Raw genomic sequence first — 13,563 nt, 5'->3', positions numbered from 1 at the left:
GCTAGGGCATAGTTAGTAGTCTAAAGGGGGAATTGTGGGTTTGTTAGTAATTTTGTTAATTTGTTCATTGTTGGGTTAAATAAACAAATTGTTTCTTGTTACTTATAAAGTGGAGATCAGGGATTTTCTTTCTTTTAACCTTTTAATAGATTACAAGGAGAAAGGCGAGCTTTTCTGGGTGTTTAGGTGGTAATTATTAGAGGGGAACCCCTACTCCTGTCAGAACAGCTTGGGGCTTGTGTTTTAGTTTAATAATCAAAAGAGCTCGGCCATTCCCTGTCGTAGCAATATGGAGGACTCATCATCTGTGCGTAACTCAAGTTGATCAAAGTATCATACTTAAAGAAAAAGTATTATACGCTGGAGTTAAGGAGGAGCCTGTTAAAGTACTGAAAATGGATTTTCACTAAGCTTTTGACAAAGTTCCACATGATAGTTATTGTGCAAAGTAAGAGTTCATGGCTTAGGGAGTAATATGCCTTCATGGATAGAGGATTGGATGCCTGGCAGAAAACAGAGTTTGTGTAAATGTGTCTTTTTCTGATTTACAGGATGTGATTAGTAGTGTTGGGCACTGATTTCTGCTGGGGCCTCATCCTTTTACAATTTACATCAATGAGTTAGATGAGGGGAACAAAGGCATGACAGCTAAATTTGTAGATGATATAATGATAGGTAGAAAAGTACGTAGGAAAAGGACATAAATCTGTTGTACATCAATTGAAATAGGTTCAGTGAGTGGGGAAAACAATCTACCAGCTGGAGTCTACCGTGGGGGGAATGTGAAGTTCTTCATTTTTGATAAGAAGAGTAGGGTATTATTTGAACGAAGAATTACTGCAGAACTTTGAGTTACAGAGGTGTGACTCGTGTATTAGTCACAAATTAATATGCAGGTACAATAAGTTATCAAGAAGGCTGATAGAACTCTATCCTTTATTACAAGATGAATTGTACATAAAAGTATGTTCTGCTTCATTTATTTAAGGCATTGGTGAGACCACATTTCTAGTGCTGTGTACAGTTTTAGTCTCCTTATTTAGGTATGTTGGAGGTGGCTCAGAGGAGCTTTACTAGATTGATACCTGAATGAGCAGGTTGTCTTATGCAGAAAAGTTAGACTGACTGGTCTTGTTTTCATTAGACTTGGAAGAGTGAAGGGTGACTTGATTGAAGTCTATAGGATCTTAAACAGCCTTGTCAATGTGGACATGGAATGGATGTTTCCCCTTGTCCGTAAGTACAGAAGCAGTGGGCAATGTTTTAATGTTAGGGCTTGCCATTTTAGGACAGATTAGATGGATTTTTTTCCCCTCAGTGTTGTTTGACTCTGGAATTCTGTCATAAAAGTTGGTGGATGCAAGGCCATTGAACATTTTTAAGGCAGAGTTTATTTTGCAGGTAGGGGCAGATGAAAATGTGGAATTCAAAATATTAGCATATCACCCATGATCTTATTGGTTGGCAAATTAAGCTCGATGGACCAAGTGACCAACCTCAGCTCCTAATTTGTATGCTTGTATGTCGAATAGATTAGATCATGTAACATATACCACAAAGACTTCTTGTTGAGACAGACACCTTAAGATTTATTAGTAACGCTATTTACATTTACGCTATCTCACACTTTCACCTGGTCTAGGATCTGTGCTTACCGATGTTAGCCTACATTACATATAGACAACTGCCTGCCAAAGCACGCTATACTGACCCCATTACACTGTGAACCTGACAGAAGCTGAGGAGGTACTTTTATACTGAAATATTACATGTTGTGTTGTCATTGCAACTATCTTAAAGGTACATTGCCTATTTGGTCAATGCAAGAGCACAACACTCATATTGTCACAGTGTGTCAGACCATTGAACCCATTTCTAAACTAATCCAGTTCCTGTGCGCCACAGTCCTTCTCCAGATAGTGTCAGCTATCTGTGCCCCAGACTGGCCTATCTTGGAGTGTGGCAACCTCCTGCTATTCTGCAGGAAGCATATCTCCTTCCTCTCTCTTATTGCCTCCAGGTAAACCTCCAGATTTGCATCTACACATTGAGAGGTTCAGAATTGAGACCCTACCACCACCCAGTATACCGCATACTGATTCCAAGCATTTCCCTCTTCTGAGATTTTCCACATCTCTAACCCTATAATCTCTCATACAGGTGGCATGGCATTGAAATGGACAGCCTAGGTTTATTTAAATTGGGCCCACGCCACGTTGCATTTTTAGCTGATTGACCACCAAATTCATCTCCACTTGAATCAAAAAGGTGGCCACTTGAAAACCCAAGGTAGTGACGCTTTTCCCGCAGGAGTGCAGGTTTATAGTTCCTTGAAAGTAGAGTCGCAGGTAGGCAGGGTGGTGAAGAAGGTGTTTGGTATGCTTGCCTTTATCGGTCAGTGCATTGAGTATAGGAGTTGGGAGGTCATGTTGCAGCTGTCAAGGACATTTGTTAGGCCACTTTTAGAATGCTGCATTCAATTCTGCTCTCCCTGCTATAGGAAGGATGTTGGAAACTTGTAAGTACCCAGAAAAATTTTACAAGGATGTTGCCAGGGTTGGAGGTTTGAGCTACAGGGAGAGGCTGAATAAGCTAGGTATTAGAGAGTTGGAGGTGGAGGGGTGACTTTATAGAGGTTTGTAAAACCATGATGGGCGTGGATAGCATGAATAGCCAAGGTCTTTTGCCCAGGGTAGGGAAGTCCAAGACCAGAGGTTTAAGATGAGAGGGGAAAGATTTGAAAGGGTTCTAAGGGGCAACATTTTCATGCAGAGGGTGGTGTGAGTATGCCAGAGGAAGTGATGGAGGCTGGTACAATTACAACATTTAAAAAGCATCTGGGTGGATATACGAATAAGAACGGTTTAGAAGGTTATAGGACATAAGCTGGCAAATGTGACTAGATTAATTTAGGATATCTGGTTGGCATGAATGAGGTGGACCATAGGATCTGTTTCCATGATGTGCAGCTCTATGACTCTATGAGTGGATGTGGAACCTGGAAACTGGTTAGATTTCAAAGGCTGAGGAAACTATATTTCCTTTGTTTAGGTGTTCTACCTTACAGGCAGTACTACAGGCATAATAAACTACATTGATTCTTTTATTGTCTACTCTGAAGAGGTGAAGCAAACTCTTCTGATGAAAAGCCATATAAATAATTTGTATAGATTAAGCTTGATGACGTTTCTGGTCATTATGTTCCTTGAGGAATTTTTGCCTTTAATTAAGTTACTAGTAAATTGCAACCATCTAAAATCTTTTATGTTTTATCCACTGCATTTGTTAGACAGCAGAATCCATTGTGTACACCCATGGGCAAATGAAAATGTTTGCTTTTTAATTTTATTCTGAATCTTAGTCAAAACGGTTGCAATTGTTGTCAGAAAAAGATGGTATTCGTATTTGTCTGCTTCAACGTGTTGTAAGATAGATGTTTTTCACGTTTATGATTATAGGTTTGAGTTCCAGCAGCAACCAGCCCTTTATTAATCAGTACTAATTTTCACTTGATTTGGCTTATTGAAAAAAAATCACATCCCTCCTTTTGTGGTGAAAATTAACTGAACACAGCTGTGAAATAAATGAAAATGATTTTATTAACAAGGTATCTATCTTTCTAAAGAAGCATAATTAATTTGTCATGTATGTCACATGCTGCACATCAGGGTATCACCAGTCTGTCATTCCAGTGAGTGACATGTCAATAGACTTTCCATGTTATATATCTACCTGGTATACAGTCAAATGAAATGTTTCCTCTAAGCTGACTGTGTACACCACAGACAAGCAGCGATCAGAAGCTACCATGCAGGTTGCTCATAAGTTGCCCTTTAATATACTGCATAAAAATTTTAAAGAGAATGCACATTCAGGTGAAAAGGCTGTGCACCACAATAATGCTTTAGAGAGTTCATTGGTCTTAAGCCTATAGGATGTTTTATTACTTTAAAGGCACTGTGCTAATAGAAGCTGCTGTCTTTGCCCTTGTTACATCTGCAGCTACACAAAAGTACCACTGGTCTGACCTTTAATGTCACAACCTTAAGGTTGTCAACTTCAGTATGATGTATTCCAGAGGGTTTTACACATGACTTCCCACCTCAATCACTTTCAAACTATCTTGTCCCAATATGTCCCACGCATCAATGTTTGAAGCCAATTGCAAAGCACACAGACCTCTCATTTTTTGATTAGATTATTCCTGACCATTAAAGATGCCGCTATCCTATATGATGTGCTCTTTGAATTTTCTTCAGAACCATTGGTAGGAATGCTGGAGCATGATATTACAATCCAGGAAACCCCACCTGACAGCTATATCCACAGCATCGCAAATGTGCATGTTGTCATTAGGTCTCCCCCAAAAAATATCAATCCATGACCCCGTAGCTCTTGCACGTAATCACTCATCTCAATCTCTTCTTACCTCTTCAAAGTCTTTGAACATGTTTTCTAACTCCTAAATAATAATTCATCTTTCCCAGAATGCCATGTATGAATCTGTCTAATCAGGTTTTCAGCCTGCTGCAATACCAAAATAGGTCTGACAAAAATCAAAATCACAAGGATATTCTTTCTAGCTGTTATTATAATTTATTAGATTTGAAAGATTTCGATACTTTGAGACTGTGGCTTTGATTTAAGGTAAAGTGAAGGTGATAAAATGATGTGTTCTGAAATATGCCTGGCAGCAGTGTAGGTATTCTGATTTGTTAGAAGTTAAAAGTGGCCCAGATTATTTCACTGGGAAGATCATGCATGGTGTTTACATTTGGAGGCAATGGCAACAATCGGTGTTGGCCTAGTGGTACTATTGCTGGACTATTAAACCAGAGACCCAGACAATGTTCTGGGGACCCAGGTTCGAATCCTGCCGCAGTAGATGGTGGAATTTGAATTCAATAAAAGTCTGGAATTAACAGTCTAACAATAACCATGAATCCACTGTTAATTGTTGGAAAAACCCATCTGGGTTTTTTTTCCACAGGATCTTCAAAGTAGCCAGCTGTGTTGCTAGCCATTTAAAGAACAGAACATGCCAAAAATGCCCCACTGACTGCTGCAAAAGGAGGCACAGTTTTGTGAAGATTTTCTGCGCTGCTGGATTTATTGATTTTTGGACAGTTCTTAACAGGAGGCCCCTATCCAAGAATCCCCAGCGCTGAAAACATCTAAAGGGAAATAGGTAATTTTTAGTTGGAAATAAGGATGAAGAGTCTGATGAAGAGTCATCACACTCAAAATATTAACTCTGCTTTCTTCCCACAGATGCTGCCAGACCATCTGAGTTTCTCCAACAATTTCTGTTTTTGTATTATGTTGGAAACAGGGATTCTGATCAAAATGTTGGACCAGTATTCACACCAGACAAATAGTGGGCCATGATCAAACACAGCAATGAAGAATCTTACCGTCACTCATTCAGTTGCAATTCCATTGCTTGTTCCTCTCTACCTAACCCTGGGGGTTATCACTGATCAGAAACTGAACTAGGCCAGCCATATAAATCGAGTGGCTACAAGATCAAGTCAGAGGCTGTGAATTCTGCAGCAGTAACACCTGTCCAGATTTCCCAAGCTTCCTACATAGTTTGTCCTCCATTTATGAGACTTTCATATGACACCTTCTTCCAATGAAAGAAGAAAAATACAACCAACTGTGCCTCGGTGTATTTCAAAGCAATTATTGCAACATCACAAAATACAGGATGTGTGTTAATACAGTACCTGTGCTATTTTAACTACCAATGTTTGCTTTATTTATTGTAAACTTTTTTTCCACATGTCTGTTTGGCCTAACTGACATCCAAACTTTGCAATAATTTGTTTTTTGTTGTGCAAAAACATTCATCAATTAAATTTGAAAGTGCTATACCTTCTTCCAGTAGCAGTGGTGAGTAAACTGATAGAAGGGAAACACGCTCATGCATTCCCGCTTTTAAAAGATATGTTGCCATTTATTTTAGCTTAATATAAACACATTTGTAATTTAGTGATGCATGCAACCAACAGAATACAATGGAATTCATTTTGTTGAAATACCAAAAATAAAACATACTGGTCTCTATCTGGCAGGTAACAACAATGAAGAATATGAAGAAAGAAAAGATATCAAGAGGAAAGTTAAAGAACTTAAAGTCCTCGACCCAAAGACTGCGCAGAACCTCTGTAAGTGTAAGATGCTTGTGATGTTCAATTGCCTAATAGTTTAAATTTTGTTTCAAAGTAACAATGATCATTAACATTTCCAAAAATGTGTTCTGTAGCTATTTTTCTTGGATCTTTTCGGATGCCTTATGAGGAAATAAAAAGAATTATATTGGAAGTGGATGAAGAACAATTGAACGAGTCCATAATCCAGGTGTTATTTTTATTAAATTTTACTAAATAATTTCTGAGTTTTGTCTCAACTTTGTGTTGAGTGCATAATGTTTTGCTATTGCAAGTGTGGTTAATTCAGAAACTGATCACAGTCTCAAAGCATTACTGTTTTTTAGCCTTTAGGTTTCATAAAACTTTTAAGACTTGAAAGAGTTTGCATCTCTTCAAAGTTTTCTATACTTAATGTGTATTGGCTCAGTAAAAGCAAAATTGATATAAGTTTAGCTTGGCATTTAACAGTACTGATTAATTGTACTGCTAATCTTTGGTTTTGGTTGCAGTAATCGCACGATAAAAATTCTTACTGTGTAGAGTGGACGTGACAGTAAGTGTAACCCAAGTGTCAAGTAGCTATAACGTGGTAATTTAAATTGTAATGCACTGCATCAATCATTGTTAATGTGCCACATTCTTGTAATTGCTATTAATTCTCAGTCTGTTAGAAATTACGCTAAAGGACAAATATTGGATTTTTTTAAAAAAACTCATTGACTGCATGTATGAATTATATTATTGATCAGCTATAAATATTAAAATAACAGTTCAATGTAACCATCCCACCCCAAAGCACTTATATACATTAATCTGAAAGCAAAGGTTGCATTAATCCAATTTAAGCCCATTCATCTCAATGAATTGTCGGTAAATTGTGTTGAACAGTATTTTATGCATTATTGCTTGCCTGTCATATTTTTCAAAAAGAAATCTAAAACCCATCAAATGAAAATTAACTGTGAATTTGCCCTGAATTGCACCAACTTCTTAAGAACGTGTATTGTGCCTTTGGCCATACCGTGGCTATTGGCATCATATACAAAATAGATCTTTAATTTGAAAGTGAAACACCTGTTTACTAAAAATGAAACATTCTCTTCAATCACAGGAATAATGCCTGAGTTAAGGTGGATGGCCATTATAAAGACTTAAAAACTAGAAGTAGGAGTAGGCAATTCAGCCCATCGAGCCTGCTCCTCTCCATAATCCTTCAACCCATTACTAATTAAAAATCTGTCCATCTCCTCTTTAAAATTACTCAATGGTCCAACATCCATCGTACACTGGGGTAGTGAATTCCATGGATTCGTGACCCTTTGAGAGAAGTAATTTCTTCTCATCTCTGCTTCAAATCTGCTCCCCTCATTCCAACTCTAAAACTATGACCCCTTAATCTAGATTGCCCCACATGAGAAAACATCCTTTCTATGTCTACTTTGAGTTCCCTTTAACATCTTTTATACCTCAATTAGATCTCCTCACATTCTTCTAACCTCCAGAGTGTATTGGCCTAAACTGCTCAATCTTTCTTCATAAGGCAAGCCCCTCATCTTTGCAATCAACCTAGTGAATCTCCAGTGCAATTACATCTCTCTTCAAGTAAGGGCACCAGAACTGTACACAATACTTCAAACTTGGTCTCCCTAATGCCCTGTGCTGTTACAGCAACATTTTACTACTTTTAAACTCTATTACTTTAGCAATAAATGCCAAATTCTATTTGCCTTCCGTATTATCTGCTGTACCTGCATACTAGTTTTCCGCAATTCATGTGTGCCCAGTTCCCTATGCACCAAAGAGCTCTGAAATTTCTCTCCATTTAGATAATAAGTTATCTTTCTGTTCTTCTGACAAAATGGATAATCCCATACTTAAATAACAAGGTGTAGAGCTGGATGAACACAGCAGGCCAAGCAGCATCAGAGGAGCAGGAAAGCTGACGTTTCGGGTTTAGACCCTTCTTCAGAAACCTCATACTTATCCATGTTAAACTAAACCTGCCAAAACTTGGCCTATTCACCTAACCTATCCATATCGTTTTTGTAAATTTCTAATTTATCCATTGCAAATTAGGTTTCCACCTATTTTAATGTCATGTTCAAATTTGGTTGCAGTACCTTCTACCCCTGCATCCAAGACATGAATATGGATTGTAAATAGTTGGGGCCCACTGCCCGAAAACTCTGGCATCCTGCTAGTTATCTTGCTAATGAGAAAACGACCTATTCATCTCAACTCTCTGCTCTCTATTGGTTAATCAATCCTCAATCCAAACTAATATATTACCCTAACTCCATATATTCTTACCTTGTGCATTAACTTTTTGTGTGGCCCATTGTCAAATGCCTCCTAAAGTCCAGATATACTACATATATAGGATCCCCATTATCCAGTTTGTTGTTACACCTTGAACAAATTAGTCAAAAACGATTTACCCTTCATAAAATCATGCTGACTCTGATTGATTCCGTTTTGATTTTCCAAATGTCCTGTTATTACTTCCTTATTTCTGGATTCTAACAATTTCCCAACAAAAGATGTTAAACTAACTGATCTATTGTTTCCTACTTTGTGTCTCCCTCCTTTTATAAGTGAGACATTATATTAGCATTTTTCCAATCCATTGGACCTTTCTCACATTCAGGGAATGTTGGAATATTATCGCCAATGGACTCACTATCTCTGCTGTTAGACTCTTGGATGTAGGCCGTCAGTTCCTGGGGACGTGCTCGCCTTCAATCCCAATAGTTTGCTCTGTACTTTTTTAATAACATCTGCATTACATGTTACTATTGAGATGGTACTATAGTCTTCCATTGCGAAAAATTGAGCAAAATAATGATTTAGTGTCTCTGCGATTTCTGTGTTCTCCACTATTAATTCTCATTCTTCAAGACAACATTCACGTTAGCTGCTCTTCCCTTTTATATACTTATTGAAGCTTTTGCTATTGATTTTTACATTTTGTGCTAGTTTTCTTTTGTAATTTACTTTTTGGTCTTTTTATTACTTTTTTGGAAGTCTTGGTTGATCTTTAAAAGTTCCCCAATTTTCCAACCTGCCTTTATGTACCTTTAACTCCCTTTCTTCGTTATACATGTTTTGCTCTCCTTCTTAGGATCTTTCTTCCTCTCTGGAATATATTTAAATTAGGAGGAGTAGAATAGCTTCTGTAAACATCTGCCACTGATCATCAGATGTCCTACCTTTTAGTCTTCCTGCCTAGTCCAGTCATGCCAAATCTGTCCTCATGCCTGAGCAATTACCTTTTTTATTTACCTCCAGAATGCTAGTGTGGGACTCCAGTCTCTCACTGATTGTTATGATTTCATCGCTTACTACTGAACTTCGATTTCTAGTTTAAATTGATCAAAAATAGACCCCCTGAATATTCATAGGTATATATCTGTTGATTCTACATAAAACAAACACTAGCTTTCTTCTCTGAACCTTAGTTACATGTGGGTAAAATATAAATTCCCTAATGATGCTTCTTCAGTTCTGTTCTGTTGCTAAAGCGGTCCCTAATTCTCCTCTTTATAAGTAGGTCAACAATTCTACCTGATCGATTCCCTAAAGATGCACCTCTTCCTGAGCATACCCCTAATGATGCTGCATGGTCCAGCTGAGTGCCTAATGCTGTTTCTTTCTCAGTCTGAACACAAGCAGGCCATCCATATTGTGGATTGAGGCGTTGCTTCACACTGTTTCTGTTTCAGCTCACATCAAAGGTGAAGTTGTTGCTGGATTGTTGTTTTTTGAGCCAGAGTAATTGCACTAATTTATTTATTACAAAGGCTTGATTTGTTTGTTAGAAGTCACATGGTGTTTCATTACATTAATTTACTTTAATCAGTTTCATTGTCATTGTGACTATTTGAATGAGTGTATTTTTAAAAGTAATGTTTGACTCACATTTACGAGTGAATCCAGAACTCCTGCTGTGTATTAAATATTAAATGAAGATGATTCAAAATATTAATCAAATGTAGGCAACAAAGTATTATTTTTAAACCATGCTTTATTCTGGATATTTGCAACATCTACAGAACTTGGTAAGCCATCTACCAGAACAAGAGCAAGTATCTTCCTTGGCACGTTTCAAGAATGATTACAATAGCTTGTCAGAACCAGAGCAATTTGGAGTTGTGGTGAGTCTTTCATATACCGGAAATGCACAAATCATTTATTTATTTAGCACAATTGATATAAAACTGCATTGCTTGACAATCATGTGAACGTCTGTTATCCCATTTTTGTTTGTAATATGGAATAGGAATAATTGTTGCTGACTGAATTCTATTTACCTACATCTTTGAAATATGGTATTTAATGGTATCAGGTTGTTCTGGGTGGCACAAGATGCAGTAATAAATTACTTCAGTGGGTCACTGTATATATTTTATATTTTGGTATCAGTAAAACATGTTTCAGAATCCTATGGAGTTCATGAGGTTTTCCCTTAATTATTTAATATACTTAACCAGCTTAGTGACTCGTTAATTCTACCCACCATAGTTCTTCCATTCATTGGCTCACACTTATCTACTTACAGAATATAGGCATTGCTGGCTGGGTCAACATTTATAGCCCATCACTAGTTGCTCTTGGGGTGATGTTGAGCTGCTTTCATGAACCACTACAGTCCATTTGATGTAGTTAGATCCACAATGCAGTTAGTAAGTGATTTCCAGGATATTGACCCAGTGAAAACGAAGGAGCAGTGATGGTGGGAAAATTGCAGATGCTGGCATTCTCACATAACTGTTGACCTTGTCTTTCTACATGATTGTGGCTGTGGGTTTGGAATGATCTTTCTGAACAGCCTTGATAAATTTCTGCAGTGCATCTTATAGATGGTACACACTGCTGCTACTGACCCTCGGTGGTGGAGGGAGTGGATGTTTGTGAATGTGGTACCAATCAGCAGGTTACTTTGTCCTGGACAGTGTGAAGCTTCTTGAATATTCATGAAGCTTCTGACTTGCTTTTGTAGCCAGTGTCAATATGGCCGAGTCCAGTTGAGCTTCTGGTCAATAGTAACCTCCCAGGATGTTGATAGTGGGGGATTCAGTGGATGTCAGTCTTTAAATGTAAAAGGGCAATGATTAGTTTCTATTTTGATTGAGATGGTCATTGCTTAGCAATTGTATTGCACAAATGTCACTTGTCAGTCCTCAGCCAATGCGTGGATACTGTCCATTTCTTGCTACATTTGAACACAAACTACTTCAGTATCCGAGGATTCATGAATGAAGCTGAGTAGTGTACAATCATCAGCAAACATCCCACTTCTGACCTTATAATGGAGGGGTGGTATTGATGAAGCAGCTGAAGATAGTTGCATCTCAGACACTAATCTGAGGAACACCTGCAGAAATGTCCTGGACCTGAGACAACTGACCTCCAACAACAACCACCATCTTCCTTTGACCCGGGTATGACTTCAACCAGCGGAGAGTTTTTCTGGACTCCCATTGACTCTAGGGTGTTGTTAGAGCTCCTTTATGCCACACTTGGTCAAATACAGCCTTGATGTCAAGTGCAGTCACTCTCATCTCAACTCTGGAATTCAACTCTTTTGTCCATGTTTGGACCGAGTCATTACTGAGCCCAGGCGCTGATGGCCTGAGCATAATGCAAACTGAGCATCAGAGAGCAGATCAGTGCTGAGCAAGTGCTACTTGGTCACATTATTGATGACATCTTCCAACATTTTACTGATAATTGAGCTTAGGCTTATGGGGTGGTCATTAGCCCATACATTTTGTGTACAGGATGTACCTTGGTTATTTTCCACATCGTTTCTGGTAGATGCCAGTGCCACAGCTGTACTGGAACTGTTTGGTTTGGGGCATGGCAAGTTCTAGGGCGCAGGTCTCCAGCGGTATTGCAGAAATGTTGTCAGGGCCCATAGCCTTTGTAGTATCCTAGACCTTCAGCTGTTTCAAGATATCACGTGGAGTGAATCGAATTGGCTGAAGACCGGCATCTGTGATATAAAGGACCACTGGAGGAGGCCGAGATGGATCATCCACTTGCCACTTCTGGCTGAAGATTATTGCAAATGCTTAACCTTACCTTTTGCACTGATGTGCTGGCTTCCCCATCATTGAGGATGGGGATACTTGTGGAGCCTCCTCCTCCAGTGGGTTGTTTAATTGTTCACCACCATTCATAACTGAATGTGGTAGGACTGCTGAGCTTAAATCTGACCACAGTTGTGGAGCTGGTTACCTTGTCTATCACTTGCTGTTTATGCTGTTGGGCCCAGAAGTAGTTCTATATTGTAACATCACCAGGTTCACGCCTCGTTTTTAGGTTTGCCTGGTGCTGCTTCTGGCATGCCCACCTGTACTCCTCATTGAACTTGGTTGATCTACTGGCTTGATGGTCATGGATAACTGGTGTATATGCCGGGCCATGAGGTTGCAGATTGTGATTGGGTACAAGTCTGCTGCTGCCAATTACCTATAGCACTTCATGGATGCCCAGTCTTGAGTTGATAGATCTGTTGAATGTCGATCCCACTAAGCATGATAGTGCTACACAACACACTGTGAGGGATCCTCACTGTGAAGATGGGACTTCACCTCCACAAGGACTGTGCGATGGTCACTCTTCCTGATACTGTCATAGACAGATACATTTATGATGGGCAGATTGTTGAGATTGAGGTCAAGTTTTTTCCCTCTTTTTGGTTTCATTTCCACTGCCAAAGTCCCAGTCTTGCAGCTATGTCCTTTTGGACTCAACGAGATCAAAGATTAGTGGCACTGCCCAGTCACTCTTGATGATGGCCATTGATGTTCCTTACCCAGAGTACATTCTGCACCAATACCATCCTTAATGCTTCCTCCAAATTTTGATCTGCTGGAGGAGTACTGATTCATCAGGTGAGAGGGAGGAGAGACAGTGGTAGGAAGTAATCAACAGGAGGTTTCCTTGCCAAATTTTGACGTAATGCTTTGTGACTTTATGGGGTGCAGAGTTATTGATAAGGACTACCAGGGCAACTTCCTTCTGTACACCACTATACTGCTTCCTTCGCTGAGTCTGTCAAATCAGTGAGGCAAGAAATTCCCAGGGACAGTAATGGAATTGTCTGTGACAGATTTATAAAAAGTGGGAGTAGGGACTGAGAGTAGAATGAAAACTGTGGGAGTGGAAATGGACTTTGGCAGTGGAAATGGAACCAACAAGAGGGAGGAAACTTGACCTCAACCTCAACGATCTACCTGGCATAGATGCATCTTCAGCAAGATAGTGGCAGAAGAGGATGCTCCTATCAGAGCTCTTCTGCTCCGCCTGTTCTTTTTTCTCCTTTTTCCTTTCATTCCTCTTTTTTTCCTTCTTTTCTCCCGTCGGTACCAAAGCCGACAACAAGTCCAGAGCAGCGAGCCCT

General features: G+C 39.1%; 1 protein-coding gene across 1 annotated transcript in view; it reads left to right on the top strand.

Annotated features, from left to right (window-relative positions):
- The window catches only part of LOC109923937 (protein diaphanous homolog 3-like), a 404,377-nt gene that overhangs the window by 206,214 nt on the left and 184,600 nt on the right, over positions 1–13,563 (top strand). The window contains exons 17-19 of the mRNA XM_048598427.1: positions 6,078–6,170; positions 6,269–6,363; positions 10,208–10,309. Coding sequence (XP_048454384.1) covers positions 6,078–6,170; positions 6,269–6,363; positions 10,208–10,309 — 290 coding nt within the window. The remainder of the gene's footprint in view (positions 1–6,077; positions 6,171–6,268; positions 6,364–10,207; positions 10,310–13,563) is intronic.

This window comes from Rhincodon typus, chromosome 6 (genome assembly GCF_021869965.1).
Source record: "Rhincodon typus isolate 14 chromosome 6, sRhiTyp1.1, whole genome shotgun sequence".
Taxonomy (NCBI): domain Eukaryota; kingdom Metazoa; phylum Chordata; class Chondrichthyes; order Orectolobiformes; family Rhincodontidae; genus Rhincodon; species Rhincodon typus.
The sequence above is the reverse complement of the archived record's forward strand: the minus strand, read 5'-3'. Positions and strand labels throughout refer to the sequence as shown.